Genomic DNA, 25,220 nt, shown 5'->3' with positions numbered 1-25,220 from the left:
ATCAGACGTTTATCAGGAACTTCTCCATGCTGGCCAAGCCTCTCTCAGATCTAACAAAGAAGGGCAGTAATCCCCACGAGTGGTCACCTGAGGCCATCTTAGCCTTCGAAGCTCTGAAATCCGCCTTCGCTTTGGCTCTGATACTGTCTCATCCCAATCCTGGGTTGCCTTTTGTCCACGAGGTTAAAGCATCTGAGACGTGAGTAGGCGCCCTCCTGTCTCAGCGTCGGTCGCCCGATGGACCCCTGCTTCCCTGTGGGTTCTACTCCAGGAAGTTTTCCTCTGCAGAATGCAACTACCAGATTGGAGACAGGGAGTTGTTGGTCATTATTCAGGCTCTCAAGGAATGGAGGCACCTGCTCGAGGGTTCTGCGGTTCCGGTTCTCATTCTCACTGACCACAAGAACCTGACGTATCTCGGAAGCTAAGAGGTTGACGCCCCATCAGGCCAGATGGGCTCTGTTCTTGTCGCGTTTTAACTATGTGGTCTCCTATTTGCCTGGCTCCAAGAATGTCAGGGCTGATGCCTTGTCGCGGCAATACTCTGAGCTGTCCAGGGAGGACTCTGAGCCGACCTCGGTCATACCTCCGGATCAGATCCTGGCTGCCATTCGTACCAGCCTGACTTCTCCCCTTGGGGAGCAGATTTTGGCGGCTCAAACTGATGCTCTCTCTGAGAGACCAGCTGGTAGACGTTTCGTACCTGAGGGATTGCGCACCTGCTTGCTGCGTACCTACCATAACTCCAAGACTGCCGGTCATCCAGGGAGATACCAGTTGTCCTGGGACGTTTCTCGTCTATTCTGGTGGCCATCTCTCCGTTCCGACATCGCCTCATATGTAGCAGCATGTTCTGTTTGTGCCCAGAATAAATCTCCTCAGCATCTTCCATTGGGCCTTCTGCAACCCATTCCCAATGGGGAGCGTCCCTGGTCACACCTGGGCATGGATTTTATTGTAGACCTCCCTGCGTCTTGAGGCCATACGGTCATTCTTATGGTCATTGATTGTTTCTCCAAGATGTGCCATTGTGTTCCGTTCAAGAAATTGCCGACTGCGCAAGAACTGGCTTCGGTTTTCGCCAGGGAGATCTTTCGCTTACATGGGTTATCTAAGGTGATTGTCTCGGACCGTGGGAGCCAGTTTGTGTCCAGGTTCTGGCGCGCCTTCTGCTCCCAGTTGGGTATCAAGCTCTCCTTCTCTTCGGCCTACCACCCGCAGTCCAATGGGGCTGCAGAGCGTTCCAGCCAGGCCCTGGAACAATTCCTTCACTGCTATATCTCAGACCATCAAGACAATTGGGTCAATCTCCTGCGATGGGCAGAATTTGTGAGGAACTCGGCTGTCAACTCCTCCTCCGGGATGTCTCCCTTCATGGCCAACTATGGGTTCCAACCCGCTGTATTGCCTGAGTTGTTCTCGCCACAGGACATTCCGGCTGTGGATAACCATCTTGCTGCCCTGCGTTCGTCATGGGGGCAGATCCAAAAGTCCTTGAAGGACTCAGCTCAGCGCCAAAAGCTCCAGGCTGATCATAGATGGTTGCCTGCTCCTTCATACCAGGTCGGTGATCGGGTGTGGTTGTCCACTCGTAACCTCAATCTTCGGGTGCCCACACCGAAACTGTCTCCCCATTTTGTTGGTCCTTTCCGCATCCTCCGCAGGGTAAACCCGGTTGCCTATGCCCTTGCTCTTCCTCCTGGGATGCGTATCTCCAATGTCTTCCACGTATCCCTGTTAAAGCCTCTGGTCTGTAATCGCTTTACTGCCTCTCCGCCTCGTCCTTGTCCTATCCGGGTTGACGGTCATGAAGAGTATGAGGTAAGCCGCATCCTGGACTCTTGGTTGGTCCGCGGTCAGGTGCAGTTCCTAGTTCATTGGCGTGGTTATGGTCCCGAGGAGCGTTCCTGGGTTCCTTCCGTGGATGTTCATGCTCCTGTCCTCCTTTGCGCTTTTCACGCCAGCTTTTCCTAGAAGCCTTATGTTTAGCTGCCGAGGGGGAGGGGCCCTTGAGGAGGATGTACTGTCAAGGTCCTACCTTTCCTCAGGGCTTGTGCTGCTCCATGTGCTGGCATCCATCTTAGGTGTCTGCAAAGCATTGTGGGATCCTTTATGCTTTCAGCCCTCTGCGGCTCCTCCCCCAGGAGGTGGCGGCTTATCACATATAAGTCTGCTGTTTGTAGCTGTCCATGGCATTCGTGTCCTGTCTGTTGCACAGCAGCAAGCTCCTGTTTAGATTCTCATTGCTCTCCTGGATACCGACTCGGCTTTGGCAAGACTCCTTCCTGGCTTTTGACCCCGACTCTGGCGACCATCCTTCCTGGCTTCTGACCCCCAGCTCTGACGATCATCCTTCCTGGCTTCTGACCCCGGCTCTGGCGACCATCCTTCCTGGCTACTGTCCTATCAAGTCATCTGCTGCTGCTGTTGGACTTGCATAGACTCTGTCTTGTTTTTGTATAATAAACCTACCTTTAATTGCACCTCCTTGTGTGTCTGGCTCATCGCTCCCTGACACCCAGATGCAGTTAGCAGGCTGCATGAGAAACATTTTCCCAATGCCATTCCTGGTACCCCAACCAAAAAAATGTCATGTCTGTAGCAGACATGGAATTAGGCGTGACACCCGCTTTTTTTGTTCCTCCTGTCCTGGCCAACCTGGTCTCTGTCTCAAGCACTGCTTCCATCGCTACCACACACTAGTGGAGTATTAGTATAGGGTACAGCACGGCACAGTACAGGGCACATATTGGCACAGGGTCTTAAAAGATGTTAGGTAGTCAGGAAACTGGCTATTGCATTTTGAGAGATCCTACAATCTTTTTTTTTAACTTGAATTATAACAAAGTAAAAAAAAAAACATAAATAAAGTACAAAAAAAAAATAAAAAAAAAACAAAAATAGTTGTATTTTTGTTGTTGTTGTCGAGTTACTGGTCTACTGTTACAATTTTACTGTTTTATTCTTATTGTTTCATTGTTAGCCATTGCTGTTTTCTTTGCAGGAATGTCATTCAGCTGCAGCACTGCCCTGTTTATTCTGACAGCAACAGGGTCTTGCTCTCAGAATATACATAAGTAAGTGTGTGCAGCTCTGTTGGATGAGATTTTTCATCCGCAGTTAAGATAGAGAATATATGCAGAAGCATGGGGGCCTGGGGTGGCCAGTGGGTGGATGGGCTCTATGCTTCGGCATATATATTTTATAATATTTTTGGCACATATTTCAATGAAAAAGTTGTTTTATTGAGTTACTGTTTTATTGTTACTGTTTTATTGTTAACCATTGCTGTTTTCTTTGCAGGAATTCCATTCAGCTGCAGCTCCAACTTGTGTATTCTGACAGCGACAGGGTCTTGCTTTTAGAATATACATAAGTGTGTAGCGCTGTTGGATGAGATTTTTCATCCAGAGCATATATGCCAAAGCATGGGGGCCTGGGGTGGCCAGTGGGTGGATGGCCCCTATGCTTCGGTATATATTTAAAAAAAAATGTTGGCAGAGATTTCTTCATCCACATCGACCAATGTGAATAAAGGAATCTGGTAGGTTCTTTTTTTTTCATTCAGCCCATGGGATGAATGACAAAAAAAGAGCATTTCATGTGTACCCACCATTAGACGTAGGTGGATGCAGGGCGGTATATTCTAATGGTGAGCATACCACACACTTTTTCTGGCAGAGATTTCTTTTCTTTTTTTCATTCAGCCCACAGGCTGCATACAAAAAAAAGAACATAGCATATATACCCAACAAGGACCAGTGATGTACTGGTACATCACTGGACTTTGTGTGGTTATACCAGGATGATGCCTGCAGCCGCAGGCATCATCCTGGTATAATTTGTTTCAGATGGCGATCGGCTTTCATGTAAAATCAATCCTAGTGGTTAATTAGCTGCAGGATTGCTTTTACAAGCAGCAGGAGAAGATGCCCCCCATCCACTACTGCCTTCCACGGCCTTCTCGGGCAATCCTGTGCCATCAGGGGAACCTGAGAATGCAGCCGCTGTTTCTGCCAATTGACCATAGAGCTGATGGAGACCAGAATGGTGCCAATCATCTCTATAGTCTAAGAAACCGGAAGCTACGAGCATTTCATCACTTTAGTTTTGCAGGATATAAACAGCGCCATTTGTAAATTGAGAAAGCATCTGATCACACCAATCTTGGTGAGATTAAATTATGTAAGGGCAGAGGAGATATCTAGAGTCTAATGGACCCCAGATTTCACAAAAAAGAATACCTGTCAATGCCCAATGCAGTCACAGCGGGTATTTACATTCCCTGTGATAGCATTAAAAGTGAGCAAAAAAAAAGAAAAGGGACAGTGTAAAAATAATTAAAGAAATCAAAATAATAATAAAAACAAAAAGCACCTTCGCCCCCCCGCTACGCACAAGCGCACCTGTGTGCGCAAGCAATGACCCTGTGCCAGTATGTAAATAGCGGTTTCACCAGGCATGTGAGGTATCGCTGCAAACGTCAGATCAAGGGCAGTAATTCTAGCAAAAGACCTCCTCTGTCGATCTAAAATGGTAGCTTGTAAAGGCTTTTAAAATGCCGCCTATGGATATTAAAAATTTATGCAGTTTGTCGCCATTGCACAGGGTGTGCGCAGTTTTAAAGCATGTCATGTTTGGTATCTATTTACTCGACATACCAACATCCCCAAATGACCCCTTTTTGGAAATTAGACACACCAAGGAATTTGATCAGAAGCATGGTGAGTATTTTGTAAATCTCATTTGTTGCCACAAGTTTTTGGAAAATTAAGAAAGAAAACAAAAACATGAGATCTGCAACATACTCACCATGCTTCTTTTTAAATTCCTTGGGGTATCTACTTTCCAAAAAGGGGTCATGGGGGGGGGAGTCGGTGCTATCCTGGCATTCAGGGCCTCCAAAACTGTGATAGGTAGTGAGGAAGTGAAATGAGGAAGTTACACACCTTCAGGCTTTTAAAATGTGCATTGGAGTTTAGGCTCCTGTATGTGACTAGTCTCCCAAACATTCTCACACATGTGGTATCTCCATACTCAATAGAAGTAGCACAGTGTATTTTGGGGTGTAATTCCACATATATTCATGGCATGTGTGAGCAATATATCATTTAACTGACAACTTTGTGTAAAAAAAATTAAAATGTTTTTGCCATTTTCCAAAAACCTGTGTAAAAAAATAAATCTTCCATGGACTCAATTAGCCTCTCAGCAGATAGCTTAGGATGCCTACTGTTTTAAAAGGGGTAATTTGGGGGAGTTTGCACTGTCCTGTATTTTAACATCTCAAGAAATGTGATAGGCAGTCAGAAAGTAAAAGCTGTGTAAATTCCGTTATCTATACCATAGTTTATACTGTGGATGTTATAACTTTCACACAAACTCATTAATATGCAGTTATTGGGGGGGGGGGGGGTTGCCAAAGACATGTAGTAAAATACATCTTGGTCTAAATTTAGGACAAAACTTTAGTTTTTTGGATACTTTTTTATGACAAAAATGAAACAACACCCTTTTTTTTCAAAATTTTCAGTCTTCTTTTGTTTATAGCGCAAAAAATAAAAAGTGCACAGGTGATCAAATAACACCGAAAGAAAGCTCTATTTTTAGTGAAAAAAGGACATAAATTTTGTTTAGGTACAGCATTGCGCAATTGTCAATTAAACTAGTGCAGCGCTATATAGCAAAAACTGGCATAAATTGCAATATCTATACCATAGTTTGTAGACGCTATAACTTTCACACAAAGCAATCAATATACACTTATTGGGATTTTTTTTACCAAAGACATGTATCAGAATACATTTTGGCCTAAATTTATGACTAACTTTGAGTTTACAATATATTTTTTATAGCCGGAAGTAACAAATAATGCTTTTTTCAAAATGTTCGGTCTTTTTTTGTTTATAGTGCAAAAAAACCCCAGAGGTGATCAAATACCACTGAAAGAAAGCTCTATTTGTATGAAAAAAAGGACAAATTTCATTCAGCATTACATGACCCTGCAATTACAAGTTGGAATAGCGCAGTGCAGAACAGCAAAAAAAGGCCTTGTCAGGCGGGGGGGGGGGGGGTAAATCCTCTGGAGGGCAAATGGTTATTTTGTTCTTTTCATTTCTCTCTGGACTTGATATTGTTCATTTATTTACTGTATTCATGGTGTTCTGGATCGTACTGTTATGTCTACTTTTTTTTAAATGTGATTTTTCACATTCAGGTGTTAGATGGTTATGGAGTTAACAGTACCTACCAATGTTTTGCTAGTTTTACTTTGCCTTAATGACCTTTCCTATATCATGACTTTGTGATGATTCCTTTTACGTCATCTTGACCTGATATATATTTCTGCATACTTCATGGCAATTAACATGTACTCTTGCTGTTATACTCTGTACTGTTCGAAAACTGAATAAAACAGTTTAAACATAAACTGACAGTTATAACTCTGTTATATGGCAAAAAAATTTTAATGTCTAATTCAAATTTTCTTATAATGTCTACTCATATATATTAATTCTTGAATTATGGCACTACTATGTACTCTAGATAACTCTATGGTCAGCATCGTGACTAGCATTTCTGCCTATTAGCACTAGGGTTGCTGATAAAACATCCCAACCATGGTACTAAAGGCATGGAGTTTTTATGTTCTGCCTGTGTGGGTTTGCTCCCACCCTTCAAAGACATGATGGTAATTTTTGCTCCTGTCTAAATTGTCCCTAGTTTATGAACGCATGGACTCCTGCTATTTCTGGGTAATGCTGCTATCTCCTCTCCACGCCACTCTTAACTACAACGCATAGACTCCTGCTATTTCTGGGTAATGCTGCTATCTCCTCTCCACTCCACTCATAACTACAACGCATAGACTCCTGTTAATTTCAGAACAAATAGTGTATATATATTTTTGTCTGTTGATTAGTTCTCACCTCTAGCTGCACCCTTTTTTATGACTGTAGCCTGTGTCTGGTGTGTGTTTGAGAAACATCACCCCCTATTCATGTGATCTTTAACGGTTTCTAATTGGGGCGGAGATGAGTGCTCATTTGACCATCTCTCTATAAATTTAGATCAGCTCATGGGGGGTGGTCACAGATCGGGGCGACAGTCACAGATGGGGTGCTGCATTGAAGGAGTGCTAAGATGCAGTTAAACACAGCAGTTTAACTAAAGCAGGATAACTCAAGCAGCAGGAAGATACAACAACAACAAGAAACTCTACTGCATGCTGAACAGACTGCAAGCAAACACCCTGGGAAACATCTCTTACAAGTCTGAGTCCCACTCCGTGTACCTTTTTAATATGTCCCCTCTACTCCTCCTTTTTATATTACTTTCCTGCGTTCCAAAAATCTCACTTCTTTACCCCTCTGCTCCACCCCAAAAATTGTACATCTCACCCTCACTGCTACCATCTCCCAACTACTGCCCTCATTACCTCCTGCCGATACTTCACTCTTCTGCTGACCCAAACACCAGGACTGGAAGGTATTTGCGCTCGTGTACATCCCGCTCCCATGTTACTTTCCTCACCCTTCTTCTTCTCCTAACCTCTGGGGATATCTCCCCAAACCCTGGTCCTCCACTATTTCATCCCCACACCAGGCATCCTCTTTCTTCCGGGAATAGCTGTAATCCCCTCAATTTAATATTGGTCCCTGTGCTCCCAAAAACCACCCTGCCTTTTTCATGTGCGCTCTGGAATGCCCGCTCTGTCTGTAATAAGCTCACCTCTGTCATTGACCTTTTTGTCTCCCGCTCCCTTAACCTACTAGCAATTACAGAAACCTGGCTTCAAGCAGCAGATTCTGCTTCTCTCGCAGCACTTTCCTATGGAGGCCTTCTCTGGACCCACTCACCCAGATCCAGTGGTCGGAAAGGAGGTGGAGTTGGTTTGCTTCTATCCCCACTGAGCACCTTTCAAGTCCTCCCTAACCCTCCCTCTCTATCATTCTCTTCTTTCGAGGCTCACTGCATTCGGCTGTTTTCTCCCATTTCTCTGAGGATTGCAGTGATCTATCGGCCTCCTGGACCCGTGTTCCACTTTCTTGATGATTTCTCCACCTGGCTAGCCTACCTTCTCACCTCTGAACTACCCACTATCATTCTCGGAGATTTTAACATCCCTATGAATGTCAACAACCTGGCTACATCCCAACTCTTCAACCTAACCTCATCTTTTGCATTAGCACAAAGTATACAGTCCTCCACTCACTCTGATGGGAATACATTAGACCTTGTTTTCTCCCGTCTTTGCACCCCCTACAACCTCACAAACACCCCCTTTCCTCTCTCTGATCACAATCTCATCACCTTCACAGTCTCCTCGTCTTCAAACACCCTCCAAGCGGCAACCTTCACAACTTGAACCCTGCTCCTTTCCACTCTGCAACTGACCAACTCTATGACAGAATCTCTCCCCTGTCCTGCCCTCACCTGGCCTCTGCTGTCTATAACAGTTCGCTTTCATCCGCATTAGACTTGCTTGCTCTTCTAACAACACGAAGCATCAGGCCCCGACCGTTACAACCTTGGCAGACCGACGACACCAGAAATCTTAAACGACATTGTTGTGTGCTGGAGCGATTGTGGCGTAAAACCAAATCTCAACAAGCATTCACCCTATATAAATCTACTCTCTTAACATACAAGTCCTCCCTTCATGCTGCCAAACAAGCCTACTTTGTAACTCTTATTAATACCATGTCATCCAGTCCTCGTCGTCTCTTCTCTACTTTTAATTCTCTACTTTCTCCACCTCCATCCCCACCCAGTACCTCACTCACTGCTCACGAGATTACAAATCATTTCAAAAACACGATTGACGCAATTCGTAGGGGCATCGCCACTGCACAGACATCCATCCCACTTAGCATACCTTATACTAAACCTCCCTCAACACTTTCCTCTTTTGACCTTGCCACTACCAAAGAGGTCACTAAGGTTTTCTCAGAAGCCCGTCTCACCACCTGCCCCCTGGATCTTGTCCCTTCACAACTACTACGGTCACCCTCTTCTCCCATCCTATGCTCCCTCACTCACATCTTCAATTTTTCCCTCTCTACTGGTGCCTTCCCCTCCCCTCTAAAGCATGCGCACATCACTCCCATACTTAAAAAGCACTCCCTGGACCCCACCAACCTCAACAAATTAAGACCCATCTCCCTGCTGCCATTTACCTCTAAACTCCTAGAATGCTTAGTCTACAATCTCCTGAGCTCCCACCTCACCGACAACAACCTTCTTGACCCTTTACAGTCTGGCTTTCGCTCACTACACTCCACTGAAACTGCCCTACTAAAACTCACTAATGATCTACTAACTGCTAAAACCAATGGCCACTACTCCGTACTCTTACTACTTCTGCGGCTTTTGATATGGTTGACCATCCCCTCCTCCTCAAAAAACTCCACTCTCTTGGCCTCAGAGACTCTGCTCTCTCCTGGTTCTCCTCCTACCTATCGCAGCGCTCCTTCAGTGTTACCTATAATGCTGCCTCCTCCTCTTCACTACCTCTTTCTGTAGGGGTCCCTCAATGTTCTGTCCTTGGAACCCTTCTCTTCTCCATCTACACCTCCTCCCTTGGTCACTTGATAAACTCCCATGGCTTTAAGTACCATCTCTATGCTGATGACACACAAATCTATCTTTCTTTAGATTGTAAGCTTCTTGAAGGCAGGGCCTGATATGAATGTACAATATATATGTTAAGCGCTGTGTAAATTGACAGCGCTATATAAGCAAATTAACTAATTGTGTGTGTGTTGGGGGCTCACTCTTCTACCCCTCTTTCCTGGCCTGCAGGACTCTGTATGCTCAGATAAGGGTGTGCTAGCAGGGCAGCTGTTAGAAATCACGGGCCCCTTACAGCCTACCTGACAGGGCTCCCCCCCCCCAAAAAATAATAACAATATTTTTACTACAAATACAATAAACTCATTATTAGCTGACACAAACCTAACATGACTTACAAAATTCCTGAAAGAGCTAAGAGATAAAACAGCATTGAGTTAACAAAGTTCTGTTTGTTAATGGGGGGTAATTCCCATAGGTGCTGTGGCCTGTACAGTGTGAATTCAGTGGATTTTTTTTAACCACATCCCGACCGCCCTATAGCAGATATACTGCTACAAGGTGGCATCGGTATGCAAAATCACGTATATATACGTGACTTTGTTTTTCCGGGTAGGGGCATTTACAGCCGTGGCTGTCAATCACTGGCTTCCCCCCAAAATCACTAACATGCCCTTATCTGAGCATACAGTCCTGCAGACCAGGAAAGGGGAAGGGCGTGTTGGTGCAAGAGCGAGACACACACACTTTTGATTAGTGGGGGTGAGCAGCCATTCTCAATAAGGAATTATGAGCAAGAGGCCAAAGAGCCGAGTTATATATTCACATTCAGTGTATATTCACATTCAATAGCACAACAATATTAAGTGGGAATACATGCCTCAGTGCTTGGAAAATATCACTGATCGTGGTCTAATTTTCACTATGCTCCAAGAAAAATGTTTTTTATATATATATATATATATACACTGTATATACAGCATATATAGTATATGTTTTTTTTCTTTGCACATTTACTAATCAGTGACTTTACAGTAAAAAAGAAGATTACATATTGGTTAGGTCCTTTGAACTGCAAAAAATATTTACAGATCTGTATATTTCGTTTTAGGAAGGACTGCTACTACAACAGAACATTCATCTATACAAGGTACCCATATCATATAACATCAAAATTAAATTTTATCAGTGTTTATTCTTATATGTTTATAATGCAACCATGTTTATGACAAAACCAAGCTCTTAGAAAGAGACGGAACGAAGAATTTATCCTAGCAGAAAAAAAAAATTCAGACCAGACAGTATGCAAGCAGGTTAGTTAGGCTGCAATATAAGCGGCAGAGGAAAAGCTTTAGTTTGAAACAAAGGGGTTGATTTACTAAAATTGGAGAGTGCAACATCTGGTGCAGCTTTGCACAGATACCAATCATCCTCCAGGTGTTCTTGTCAAATGTGAACAAGCTGAATTTCGAAGCAGATTGGCTACTGTGCACAACTGCACCTGATTTTGCACAATCCAGTTTTAGTAACTCAACCTCAGAGTGTTTTTGAGAGACAATAACCATAAATATTGTGCAGTGGTTGGACAGTATTTAAACAGCTTGGTAAGGCTAAAATGTAAGAGGGAGAGGTTTTATATTGAAATAAACAATATAGTATATTATATGAGACACAACAGCCACAAATATTGTTCAGCGGCTGGACAATATGCAACCAGATTGGTAAGGCCACAATATAGGAAGGACAGACAGGGAGAGTTTTACCTTGAAATAGAAATTAGAAGGAATTATATGAGAGACAATACCCACAAGCATTATTCAGTGACTGGACAGTATGCAAGCAGCTTGGTAAGGCTGCAATATAAGAGGGAGAGATGTGGCAGGTTTTATCTTGAAATAGAAATTAGAGTGTAATATTTGAGAGACAATAGCCACAAATATTGTGCAGTGGCTGGACAGTATATGTGAGCAGTATTTCTAAAAGTAGGCAACTCACATGTTAATGTAGAATTAAGGCACATCAAAGTATAAGCACTGGTGGGAAGATCAGCTCTGTGTTAGGCATGCAATTGGTCATCGCCACCGCTCAAACACAAATTAGGTAGCCAGCCGGTGAATATCCAGAGTCCATTCCCCGTCTGGTTCCCTAGTTCGTGTTTGAGTTGTGGAGGTGATCAGTGGCGTGCCTAACACAGCTTTAATCTTTTCACCGGTGCTTATACTTTGATGTGTCTTCATTCTCTATTAACATGTGAGTTGCCTACTTTTGGAAAAAAAAAAAACAGTTTTTAGAGTGTCTACACTTAGAGGTGCTTCTCTCTTTCCCTGCTTTGTCTCTGATATCTATTATAAGTTATAGTTTCTAGTGAGTAATTCTTTATTTAGATTCTAACTAGCCTGCCATGGGTAATTATGTGCACACCTTTTGTGTAGCTTAATATAAAAGTGATGTTCTGCATGTGAAAAACACAGCTGAGTGTGAGTGAGTATGACGAGTAATACTCTGACATTGTTGAATGTTATGGCAGGCAATGCTCTGGATTTTCTATATACGGTAGCTTTTTCTTAAGAGATGTTATATTTCACCCCCTCCCACTGGCCATATGCATATATGTGTCAGTGCAGCGGTCTTCCATATATATGCATACAACTGGGGTGTGCTGTTTTGGGTTGGGAGCAGCTATCAATTGCACACCCCCAACACTGTCACTAACAGCTCCCAGTCCTGTTGATGATCATGTTCCAAATCATGTGATTATTTTGACAGTTAATCACAATGATCAAATGACTGGGACACTCATGTAATACCTTTAGTGTTGTCCTGAAAGGGCAGAGGGGGAAGGCTGAAAGAGCTATGTGGACTATGTGGAAGAATGATGCTAAACAAATTTTTCAGAGCAAGCAATATGAGTGACACTGTACAGGTATTGCATAGAATAGAGTAATATATTCCAGACATAAGCCTGTGCTGAAAGATGATCTCAGTAGCAGAGTAGATTCTACTCTATGATAAGAGATCACCTGCTATATCACAATACTCTGTTTTCAAAGTTTTAGGGAAGACCTAGGACAGTGAATGGTTAAAAAAGCTATGTGTAACTTCCTGTGTATCAATGAATTATGCAGTATGGGCTGTGTGACTGTAAGCATATTTAATTAACGCTCAATATTTTTATTTATATATATATTGAATTATGTGGAAGCTGCATTATCACTGACAAGAAATACTTACAAATGTATGAAACTGAGCAAGAACCATCAAGGGCCTATTCACCCTATGTGTAGGGGCTGAGGTCTTCTGCTTTGATCAACTCCAGTCACCATAAGGGAACATAAACAACAATTGTTGACTTGATGTTGCAATGCTGCATTTTCTCATTTAAGTCCCACATCAGGCACTAGCCCGCACACTAAAATGAATGTTGTTAGTATTTGGATAGTTTGAATGTGACCTAAACCCTACATGAAGGCCATTTAATGGCTTAAGGCAGTTCAGCAGGGATGGCCAAATTTTTACCCAGGTATGGGCAGCCTGGATGTAAAGAAGTCGATCTACTGATCGACTTCTGTACAACCAGCATGTTGGGTTTTTCTCTATCAATCAGTGCCATCGTCTATAGCGTCTATAGCTAGCAGCACTGTCTAATGTATTTTGATGTCGGGGAAGTCTCCATGCTGTCAGAATACAATGACTCAGAGAGAAGAATTTCCCCATCTACATGGAGTGTGTGGATGGGGAGAATCGGGTCATTTGTTTTCTTTTGTTCAACCTACTTGTTGAACGAAAAAAAATGCATAATGTGTGGCCTACTTAAAGCACTGTATATCCTAAACAATTTAATTCATTAAATACTTGTATTGTACTTGTTACTTGTAGTCACTTCTTGTGTACATGCATGTACTGCAGCAAGGAATTTCTAGTGGTTCTGTTGACAGTGACAACAGTGAACCAGGACTTTGTATTGTGAGTTGAAACAACCATTTATAGTCCCCATCAAAAGCCCACATGATGAGTGACAACACAAAAGCACAATTGTGATACAGGGACATGGCATTGTCACCCTACAGCAGGAAGCTCCTGAACAAAGACCTTTAGGCAGGATGATCAGGTACCATATGAATGAAAGCTGCAGATAAAAAATATATTTTTTTAGGTGTTTTTCGCTATATTTTCTACAAGAGCTGTTGGGTTGATGTATTTTAGCCACCTGAGTAGCAGTCTGTATATCCCTTTATTACCAGTCCATTTTCAGTGCTTTGATAGTTTGACTTATATTACTTGGTCTTGCAACACTGTACCCAATACATTTTTATAATATCTTTAGACAGAGAGAGCTTTTGTTTGGTGATATTTATTAACCACCTTTATGCTTTAAAATATATAATAAAAAATACAGAAAATTAAAAAAAAACTGTATTGCATCTCTTGAGGTTCAAAAATTGTTTAGTTTTAGGCTTCACACTGTTGTACTGTTGTAATAAACATGCGTTGATGTGAATTTTTCTGTGTGTTTTTCCCTGTGTTGAGTTTTTTGAAACAGAAAATGTGGCACGTGTAATAATAAGTATATTACTACAGTATTGGGAATGCAATAGACATTGGTAACAATCATCCACTGATAGTACCAAATATCAAAATTATGAAACATAAAATAAACATAGGATACAATGGAAAAGCGAGCGCTCTCTAATAAGCAGTTAGAGCACCAAAGGCAGCCAATATAAAACCTTCAAAGAATCGTAATATTTATTATAGGTGCAGTGCTTAAAATATTAATAATGTCCGTAAATACTTAAGTTAAAATTATATGCCAAAAAAGTGACAGTCTGTGCAGGTCAAGGTGCGAATAAGCAGTAGAATCCAGTGATAGTGCTCCAAATCGTGTGGTAAAATTACGCATTCACCAGATGCGTAATGTATATATGCATTAAATGAATCTGTAGAGGTCCCCTTTAGGAGTTGATAAGATCCTAATCCAGGATAATTGTCCCTCTAGGTAAGGTGGTGCTGTTAGGAGCTCACGGGTAGATACAGGATCCAGCTGGCCAGAGATCCCTTTAAGGGATGGACGGGTGTAGATGCCTGCTTTAAGGGACTCCCTTCTCTGGGTACTTAAGGATGGCTAGATCAGATGGGCTCTACAAATAAATTGCTCCGCACTGGAATACAGCTTGCTTAGTGCACCACCTGAGCTCCTGACTTTTCTGGCATATAATTTTAACTTATTTAAGTATTTATGGACATTATTAATATTTTTAGCGCTGCACCTATTTATAAAATAAACATACAAATATACAGTAAGAACATCCACAGATATCAGACTCAAGCGACCATCTGGTCAGGGTCATTACTTGGGTCTAGATAGAGGTAGGAAGAATGAGCCAAGTCAGTGCCATTTCAGGCTCTAAGTAAGCTGTCACAATATTTATGGACCTGACTGTAAATTGCTGTAGGGTTGGGGTTATATGGCCTGCCACCACATGGTACAATGTGAGGTGACAGACATTTTACTGCACTGCAAACCATTTGTCACCACAAGGACACAAAAGAAACAATTGTTTCCTAACCCCCATTCACACTAATGTGATTTCAAGCAATTTGACAGTTCAAAATTTCATGACAAGTCGCACCCTATTTGTGTCTATGGAACTGTTCAAATTGGTGTGACTCCGACTTGCAACAATTTTGAAAAAAATTCCTGCACTATTTTTGGCAATTTCATGCGTGACTTGCATTGACATCTGTACATGAAATCACACAGATTTCGGCAAGCTGCACATGAAATCGCACTGACCAGCTGCTTTGAAATCACGTCAGTTGAAGTCAGGAGCAGACTGACCATTCAGGCACTCGGGCACTGCCCGAGGGCCCGGGGTCAGTAGGGGGCCCCAAGAGATGCCCCTGATACCTTTTTGCATAGGCTTTTTTGAGTGTGGGCGAGGACACAGGGGCCCCATGATCCCCTATTGCCCGGGGGCCCCATGAGTTGTCAGTCCGCCCCTGGTTGAAGTAGCACAATTTCAAAGTCACATTCAGTGTGAACCAGGCCTAGTGTCCCAATTACACTGCAATACAGCCTATGGCTGTGTGGTGATAAGATGCAGACATGCTGTATTTTATCACAGTGCACCATGCCAAGTCACATGGCAATGTACAGCAGCGTAGCACATCATGATGCTGTATATTGTCATGAATGATGTGTACGTTTTGTTCACTTCAAATAGAGTTTGTACAAAATGAAAACATTTTTTAAAAGGGAGACGTGTGATAAGCTGAATTGCACACCACACTGCCCCTTACCGCACCTGGGAAAGGAGAGCTGCCAGAGCAGTAAAGCACTCTGGCAGCTCTCCATACCCATGTGATATCTATAAAGCCTCCTGCTTTGTGGCCCAGCTCCTAAAAGGCCATTGCATAGTACCAGCTATAGAAAACTCAATCAAAACATGCAATGTTACATTAAAGTATAACTAAAGGCAACATTTATATTTTGGTTTTGGACAGTGTGGAGAGGGCTTCTTATTGCTGTCCGTTCCCTCATTATTTGTCCTGTTCACCATTATCATTGAAACTTAACATAAAAGAAAATCTCAAATTTTGGGTTGTCCCTAGAAAAGTAATAGAGAGGAATTCTTCCACTGGAGACACTAGTTCTGATGATCTGGGAGCCCCAATGGATTCCTTTAAATTTCAGGGATTTTCTCTCACTTACTGTTTTGACTATGGGACAGGATGTGAGGGTAAATCTCTCTAATGGGACACAGATGACGAACAAAAAAAAAAAACTGATGAGGATTGTAACCCTCTTTTACTCTATCCAAAATGAAAAAAAAACAGAAAATTGTAACATATTTACCGTAATTTTCTTTTCCTGGTGCCTATCCATGGCAGCATACCGGTGATAAGCTCTGCCTTAGACTCCTCCCTCAGAACCAGGGAATATATAAAATGAAAGGAATAAGGTACCCCCAGCATTCTCTGTAGTATAGAATACAGAGGGCGGGATTGTATGCTGCCATGGATAGGCACCAGGAAAGGAAAATTACGCCAATGTTCTGGTTTCCTGGTGCCTCCAGGGCAGCATACCTGTGATAAATAACTAGCTGAAATGGATAGGATCATGCTAAGAAAAAGTTTTATTCAAAAAGTAGGAGGATTATCATTTTGAACATGCAATGGCCACCCTGATAGCTTGTCTGCCAAACTCCACAGATGAGGGAGCCCCTGGGTCCACTCTGTAGTGCCTCGTAAATGTGTGTTAGGATGACCACGTAGCTGCTCTGCAGATCGTCTCGATGGATACATTTGCCCTAGCTGCCCATGAAGTGGAGACAGACCTGGTCAAATGCAGCCTGATTGAAGCACAGGGTTTCAAACCCCTGGCCCTGTACGCTTTATGAATTAACTATCCATGAACCAATTATTCTTGATGAAGCCTCCTTTTGCTTGTTTTTGCCCCAAGGGATGACAAATAGATTAGACGAATCCCTAAAGGATGCTGTAGCTTGAAGATAAAACTTTAACACACTGGCAATGCCGAGCTCATGGAGGGTACCCGATTCTGAGTCTGAAAAGGTTGGCAGAGCCCATGGTTCTGAAAGTTTGGAAAATGAAGAAACCTTCAGAACGAATCCACAGTGTTCTAAGTTCTACCCTATCTGGGTAGAAAGTAATGTGGTCCTCTTCTGCCCCTAGGGCTTGAAGTTCTGGCACTCTTTTACCAGATGATACTGCTATTAGAAAAAGCCACTTTTAGAGTCAGATTCCACAAAGAAGCTGCTTTGGATGGAGAAAAGGGTTGGCTGGATAAAGCCCCTAGAACTACAGACAGATCCCAGGTGGGAAAACTCTTTTCACGGGTGGACATATCTTAACGCCTTTGAAGAGCTGGACCACAAGCAAATCTTTGGCCCACCTCTTGTTTGTTGCTTCCAAGATTGCTGCCACCTGCATCTTTAATGTGCTCAGGCCTAAAGCTAGGTTAGGGCCTGCCTGGAGGAAGTCCATAAGCTGAGAAGTGGAAGGCAGATCTGGATTGAAGTTCCTGCTAGCTGAAAAGACTTTAAACTTGTCCCAAACCTTATCATACATATTAATTGTAGAGGCTTTCATTAGAGTTGAAATAACCTACGAAGAACATCCTAGGGCCTAGCCATATGTGAAGATTCATTTTGTGTGGATTCGGATGAGTGTGCTCTTTCTGACACAGAAGAAAAGGTATGAGTGGGATTTTTATCAGTGAGCAAACACTGAGAAACACTGCTGTCACTGTTGTGAAGTCTCAAAAGGAACTTCGAGATAAGAGGCCAGGTTGCATGCCCACAGACTCAAGAAGGGCATCTATTGCTTCTGCCTGGGGGTGAGGCAGGCAGGCAAAGAGATCCAGATCGGGAAGACCCCACAGATTCCCGATCCAATTGAATGTCTTGGGATGCAGAGACCATTCGTTGGCATCTACAAATTTTCGGGACAAAAGGTCCGCCTTCCTATTTAGGTGGCCTGGCAGATAGACTGCAGTTAGATCCATTAAATTCCTCTCTGCCCAAAGGATGATGGGTTCCACTTCACTCAATAAGGACCTTCTGTGGGTCCCCCCCAGTCGATGGATCTATGAAACTGCCGCCCTGTTGTCCATTCAGAGAAGGACTGGCTTGCGTCTGATTTTAAAATTCAGGGCTATCATAGCGTGAAAAGCTGCTCGAATTTCCTGAACATTTGAGATAATTCTTATTGGGAGAAAAACCCATCTTCCTTGAACTGACACCTGGTCGTAGTGTGCCCCCCAGCCGATCACACTGGCATCTGTGCTAACTATGGTCCAGGAGAGATACCCCAATGGACGCAATCTTATAAGCATTTCTCTTCTTGTCCACCACCGTAGTGCCCTGTGCATTAGACTTATCAAACGTATGGGCTGGGATAGGTAAAGTTTTTTACACTGTCTTAGAAACTCTAATTGAAAGTATTTCAGGTGCCAGTGGGCCCATGGAACCATTGGGATACATGCTGACAGCACCCTTATCATACTCAGACAGCTTGAGGCTGTTAGGTGGGACTATGTCCTCACTTTCTTCATCTTACGAATGATGGCTGTAATTTTCTGAGGGGGAAGGGACACTGACCCCTTGGAAGTGTTGAACAGGGCGCCTAGATAAATCATTTGCTGTGTTAGGATAAGTTAACTTTTTGTTGATTTATTACCCATCTGAACTCTGATAGTGTGGAAATCAGAACTTCCCTGTGTTCTATTAGTTGGGCTGGATTCTTCGCTAGTAGTAGGACATCGTCCAGGTAGTGATATACCCTGAGCCCAACCTTTTGTAATGGGTCTAGGACTGCGATCAGTACTTTCATGAAGACTCTGGGAGAATTACATAGACTGAAGAGCAAACTCTGGAATTGCAGATGAATCTGGCCGACTGCAAACCTCAGATATTTCTGAAACAGTGGGAGTATGGGTATATGTAAGTACGTGTCTTGAAGGTCCACTGACAGCATCCAGTCCCCAGGTTGAATGGCGTGGATAATAGTCTGCAGTGATTCCATCTTGAAGCTATCCAAGACTATGTAATGGTTTAATTTCTTGAAGTCTATTACGGGTCTCCAACCGCCATTCCATTTGGGTACCAGAAATAGGTCGGAGTAAAAACATGAAAACCTTTCGGATGGAGGAACCAGTTTTACCGCCTGCGCTGCCTGTAGGGAATCCAGAAATTGAAGAAATACCTCTCTCTTCTGAGGAGACTCTGGTATTCTCATGGGGGTGAAGAAGTTGTGAGGTGGCCAGTTTGAGAAAGCCCAGAAGTGTCCGAACTGAACTGTCGAGACCAGCCAGGGATCCTGGCATCTTTGCATCCAAATCTTGGCAAAGTGCCTCAGTCTGGCTCCTACTGGGATCGCCTGGGCTGGCCCGGCATCAAAAGGACTTGGCGGTGTCCTGCAGGTTAGGCAGAGCCTTTTGTTTGTGGGTCCTCAAAAAAGTTAATTGTGTGCTTCTCCAGGCCTTCCTTGAGTCTCTGCCCTGTCTGAACTGCCCGTAATCTTTGCCCCTGAACTGCTGAAATCTTGAAGTAAACCCTCTGGTACGTCTAGGTCTTCTGTCTTGGGGCAACAGGCCTGATTTTACTCCTTTTCCAGCCTCTCTCCAAACAGTGCTTTACCATCAAAGAGGATTTTACACCAATTTGTTTTGACACCATGTCAGCCCCCCACAACTTCAACCATCGCTGCATAATCCCTGAAACAGTCTCTGCAAACTAGCTTACTCGGTAGAGAGGTGGCTTCACATGCCCGGCATTTTTGAGATCTAGCACTTGGAGAATGTGAGGATCGTTGCCTTTTGGCAAAAAATTGTGCCCCAGTCAAATGGTATCTGGATCTGGAAGATCAAGCTTGGCTCAGGCTGCCCTTGTTGGATTCCTCATGGCTCCTGGATGTCCTATTGGACCTCTTCTGGCATACAGGGCTGAAATACATAAATGTACCAGCATAAGTGCACTCTTTTTTTTTTTTTTACTTACCCAGCCAGAGGCCCTTACCTTTGAAGTAGAGAAGGGGTTAGTTTGGGCGGTGAACAGCTCATCTCAAGCAAAGTGCAAAAAGAGCAGCTATAAGACAGGAAGAGGATTTAGATTACTGCATTTCCCCCTCCTTTTTTTGAGGGGAGGGAGAAAAAAAGGAAATGATAAAGGAGGGTGAATAGGAAAAAAGGAAGAGGGGGAGAGGGAGAAAAAAAAAGAGAGGACGAAAAGAAAAGAAAGAGAAAAAAAAGAAGACTTATCGCCGGTGAATACTGGCGATACTTCCAGGAGCTACCAGCAAGGCCGACCTACACCGAAGCCACAGGAGGCCAAACTAAAGCTCCCGGGAATAAATAGTGGAAGAAGTCTCTGATGAAAAGTAATATAAGACATAATGTCTATATCAGATCATGCCCCTGTCACAATGAGACTACAGTTTGGAAGGGAACAGAACAGAATAAATTTGTGGCTTTTAAATGAGTCCATATTACAAAACCCAGAAGCATGGTAAAGTAGGGACTAGATCAGTACTTTGAGTTAAACGAATCTGAGGAAGCACAAAAAGGCTATATTAGGGGTATACCGATCGCAATGGGGCGGAGAAAAAAAAAAAAAGAATGGGGAAAAAGAATTAGGACATTAATGGAAGAACTATACCAGCTGAAACAACTACATATAAAGAAAATAACTATATAATTACAACAACAGATAAAATTAAAAATAGAGGAGTTAAAGGAATCTCTGGAACAAGAAACAAAGAAGATTTTTAATGGGGTTTCAAAGGAAAAATATCAGTGGGGGAATAAACTAGGGAAATATCTGATGAAGTTGAAAGAAAAGAAATTAAGAAATTTTAAAGATAAAATAAAAAATGAAAAAGGTGGCATGGTGCATTCAACCACCAATATCGCTAACACATTCCAGAGCTACTATAGCGGTTTATATGGAGTAGAAGGGAAGAACCAGAAAGACTCTGAGGAGGAGAGGAAAAAAAGGAGGCAGACTTATCTGAGTGAAGCCAGTTTACCTAGATTAGATAAAACTAGACTAGCAGCTTTGGATAACCCAATATTATTAGAAGTCAACTTAGCATTAAAAAGTACAGCTGTAGGGGTTTACTGTAAGATACTATACAAAGTTTAAAGAAAATCTAGTCCCTAAACTGTGTTCATATATGAATGCACTAGGAGAAGAGATAAAGATGAGGGAGGAATCGTTACAGGCACATATCACAATAATACCCAAGGAGGGGAAAGATTGGTCTCAGTGTCCCAGCTATAGACTCATATCTTTGCTGAACACTGATACAAAATTGTATGCGAAGGTACTAGCTACCAGGATGAAAGAGTTGATGTCTAACTGGATACACTTAGACCAAGTGGGATTTATTCCAAGCAGGGAGGGAAAGAAAAATTCCCTCAGCTGCAGTGAAGGCAAACGGTTCATTATCAAAACAAACTTTACAAAATGAGTTCCCCTTTAAATGGAGAGAAAAAGAATTAAAGTACTTGGGAATAAAATTAACATCGCATATAAAAAAATCTGTATCAGGCAAATTATATCCCACTAATAAATGAAATAAAAGATGAACTGAGGAAAATGTCTATGGGAAAGCTGTCTTGAATAGGTCGGATAAACATAGTTAAGATGATCATAGTACCAAAAGTTTTATAAAAATTTAATATGATTCCAATATAACTTTCTGGGTCTTTCTTCAGGGTTCTCAAAAAAATAATACTTAGATATGTGTGGATTAACAGAAAAACAAGAGTCAAGTATAACGTTTTGTGCTGCAATAAAAAAAAGAGGGATTAAATATGTCAGATTTAGGAGGTATAATAATTTGGTGCTATTATCATAAATTGTGGATTGAATAAACAATATAAAGGGGAGAAGTTGGGTAAGAATGGAAAGTGCATTTAGTAAGGCACCATTAGAAAAGTTTATTTGGATACCACAGGAATTTCGCACTTGGGATGAGATTTTTCCCGCCCGGAAATGACAATATTTCAGGGAAATGGATATCTGATAAAAACACACGTTTAGAAGATATTGTAGATAAAGGAGTATTATGTTCATTACACGGGTTGAAGAGTAAAAAGGAAATATTTTCTACACTGGATGAGTGGCGATACTGTCACATAAGACAGTTTGTTGCAAAGCTTCCACAACCACTAAGGAATGAGGATGAAATGTATCCATTTCAGCAACTGTTGAGTATAAATGGAATACAGAAACATAGTACCTCAAGGGTATACAGTATAGAATACTTACTGAGGGATTAACATCCCAAAATGTTAAACATGGGGAGGAGGATGGAAATATATATGAATTTTTACACAGTATGTTATTGGTTTAATATGAACTTGTATAAAGAAAAAAATGTAATAAAGATATAATAAAAAAAAATAGTGGAAGGGGTGGGGTAAATGGAAACAAATTCCTCCCACATCCTAGAAGGAAAAAACTAGAAATTTAAGTAAGGGCAAAAATAGCCTGTTTGCCGGTAGCCAAGATGGCCGCCGTAGCATCGATCCGCACTGCTAGGACCCCACCGGCCAGCTCAGACGTGGTGGGCATCTGCACATGTGCACTGCGCTTGGGAAGATGCCGGGACACTCAGAAAAGCCAGAGATGGGAGTGTGTCGGCTCTATAGGGGAGCAACAAAGGAAAGAAATCAAACCAAGGCAAAACGGAGGGGGGAAAGAAAAGTATCTGGGGAGAAACAGCCAGATCACAGAAATGCAGCAAATAAACAGAGGAACTGATAAGGAGTGGGAGAGTACATGGAAAGTTGTGGAAAAAGGACAGGAATAGCTGCTCTCTCTGTCCTAAGCCCTAGCAAACATCCTGAACCTGTTGGCAGACATAGTGCTTCTAAATAAGCGACAACTGCTGTCCCAAAAGACCCCCAGAAGGGACTCCTTACCTTATTAGTGCCTTTAGCTACCCAAGAGTAGGGACTGCGACTGGGAGAGGCTGAACCCAGGCAGAAGCTGCTCATGGCAGAGGTAAGAATGACTGACTTACATTCACTGACCAAAAAAGTATGAGGAAGGCCGCGTTTGAAGGCCTGGCCTCGATTTTGGGGCCCTCACTGGAGGCCACATCCAAAGCCCTGGCCTCCAGTGATGGGCCGTATTCCAGCGGTGATGATGACCTGGCATCAGAGGCATCCCTGCAGTCTTCCACTCCATCTCTGAGGGATGCTGAGCTCCTGTGCCGCTTCAAGTTCATGATGCATTCGGAATTGTCCTTGCTACTTCCAAGCTGGTTGACCGTTTTTCGCAAAAAATCTAAGAGTTGGACAATCGGACGAACAATCTCAAAGATGAAATGGACGCTGCGGCCGTGGTCATTGAAAGTCATGAACAGGATCTGTGTGACCTCAAGAAAGAATTGGCAGATGCGCTGCTCCAGCTTAAGGCTTTCGAAAACCGTTACCGCCGTGGAAATTTGCGATTAAGAGGTATCCCAGAAACTGTCACAGATCTCACCTCAACCGCTACTGCTCTGTTTCAAGAACTGACACCCGCCATTCCCATTGACCGGCTCAAATTTGACTGCATACACTGTGCATTGGACCCCAGATGACCAGATGGGCCCCCAAGAGACATTATCATCAAATTCACTTACTATCTCACTAAGGAAAGAGGTGGCCAGAAACAACCCAGACCTCAGATTCCAGAGGCATTGCTACCAGCTCTTCGCAGACCTCTCCCAGACCACTCTTCAGAAGCACCGCCAGTTGAGGCCCTTCACTTCGGTCCTGGTGAACCGCAGAATTAAATACACCTGGGGCTTTCCATTCTGCCTCACCTTCAACTATCAGGGCCACAGCCACTCTGTTGCCATGCCAGAGGAGGCCCACTCTCTCCTGAAATCTTTACACCTTCTTCTGCCGGGAGGCGCTACACGGAGCCCATCCCATTCATCTGGATCCTCGGTGATGCCTCTTCCTCTGGGCCACCTCTGGGAGATATTGTCCAACAGGAAGAGGGCCCTCCCTCAGACCCCTCTATGATCCAGTCCATCCTGCTCCTCTCCAAGCTGAAGCTGATCTCGGACTTTCCTGGCGGGACCGTGAGTTTGGCATCAGAAGTGGGCTAAAGTTTTTCATCACCTCAAATTCCAACAAATTGACGTGGTATGTTTGCAGGAAACCAGGTTTTCTCAGTTCTCCGCTCCATGGTATCTTTCGGCCCATTATCCCACTTTTTACACGGCCTCGGCTCCTGAGAAACGCTGAGGTGTATGGATAGCTTTCAAAAGCAATCTCCCCTTTGTCTGTGCTTGGAATATAGCAGACTCCAAGGGCAGGTATTTGCTCCAACAGGGCACCCTCTGGGACCAGGAGGTTACTTTTGTCTCTTACTACACGCCCAATCACTTTCAGCATACATTTTTTTCTCACCTTTGCACCATCGACACTCCAAGGGTCTTCTTCTTCTTTTGGGAGATTCAAATGTTACCTTGGATTCTGCTTTGGATAGGCGCTATGCCCAGGGGGCGGCTCCTTCTCACGACTTAGTGCTAGAAGAACATATGCACTCTCTCTTGCAGACGGCAGGGCTGGTGGACGTCTGGAGGGAACTTCACCCACTGAACGCAACTTTACATTCTATTCCAATCCTCATGACAGTTTTTGTAGAATTGACCATATATTCAAGCATGCTTCCCTTGGTCAGGCGGATATCTATTCCCTCCTCGCCCTGGTCGGACCATGATCCCCTGGTACTCCTCCTTGCCCTCTCTGGGTCGGTACGGCGCCCTTTCACTGGCGCATTAATGGATCTGTATTGACCACTCAGGTTACCTGCCAGCAAATAGAATCTTTCTTACGTACATACTTTACGGAAAACTTGGGATCTGTATCTTCGGAAGTGCCCCTGTGGGAGGCGCATAAAGCCATGGTGCGGGGTCATATTATACAGCTGGTGGTGGCTCAGAAGTGGGAGCGCCGACTTTTGGATCTCCATTCTCTACTGGCCTCTGCGGATGCTCGTCGGAAGTCATTTCCATCCGCGGCCCATAAACGCGCACGGGACCTGGGGGCAGTCATGGATCTAGAGGACTGGAATAGGGCCTGGTTGTTTATAGTTAAATGTTCATATAATAGGACCACG

General features: G+C 43.3%; 1 protein-coding gene and 1 pseudogene across 1 annotated transcript in view; one reads left to right on the top strand and one right to left on the bottom strand.

The window, feature by feature from the left end:
- Positions 1 to 17,854: 17,854 nt before the first annotated feature.
- LOC149469802 (uncharacterized) lies at positions 17,855 to 23,331 on the bottom strand (annotated as a pseudogene).
- A 99-nt stretch (positions 23,332 to 23,430) lies between these two features.
- LOC149469801 (scavenger receptor cysteine-rich domain-containing protein DMBT1-like) overlaps positions 23,431 to 25,220 on the top strand; it is a 94,073-nt gene continuing 92,283 nt past the window's right edge. The window contains exon 1 of the mRNA XM_089668524.1: positions 23,431 to 23,563. Within this exon, the coding sequence (XP_089524650.1) occupies positions 23,431 to 23,563 (133 nt within the window). The remainder of the gene's footprint in view (positions 23,564 to 25,220) is intronic.

This window comes from Staurois parvus, unplaced genomic scaffold, assembly GCF_062004578.1.
Source record: "Staurois parvus isolate SC_StPar_1 unplaced genomic scaffold, SC_StPar_1.0 ptg000059l, whole genome shotgun sequence".
Taxonomy (NCBI): domain Eukaryota; kingdom Metazoa; phylum Chordata; class Amphibia; order Anura; family Ranidae; genus Staurois; species Staurois parvus.
Note: the sequence above shows the minus strand (reverse complement) of the source record. Positions and strands in the feature narration are given on the sequence as shown.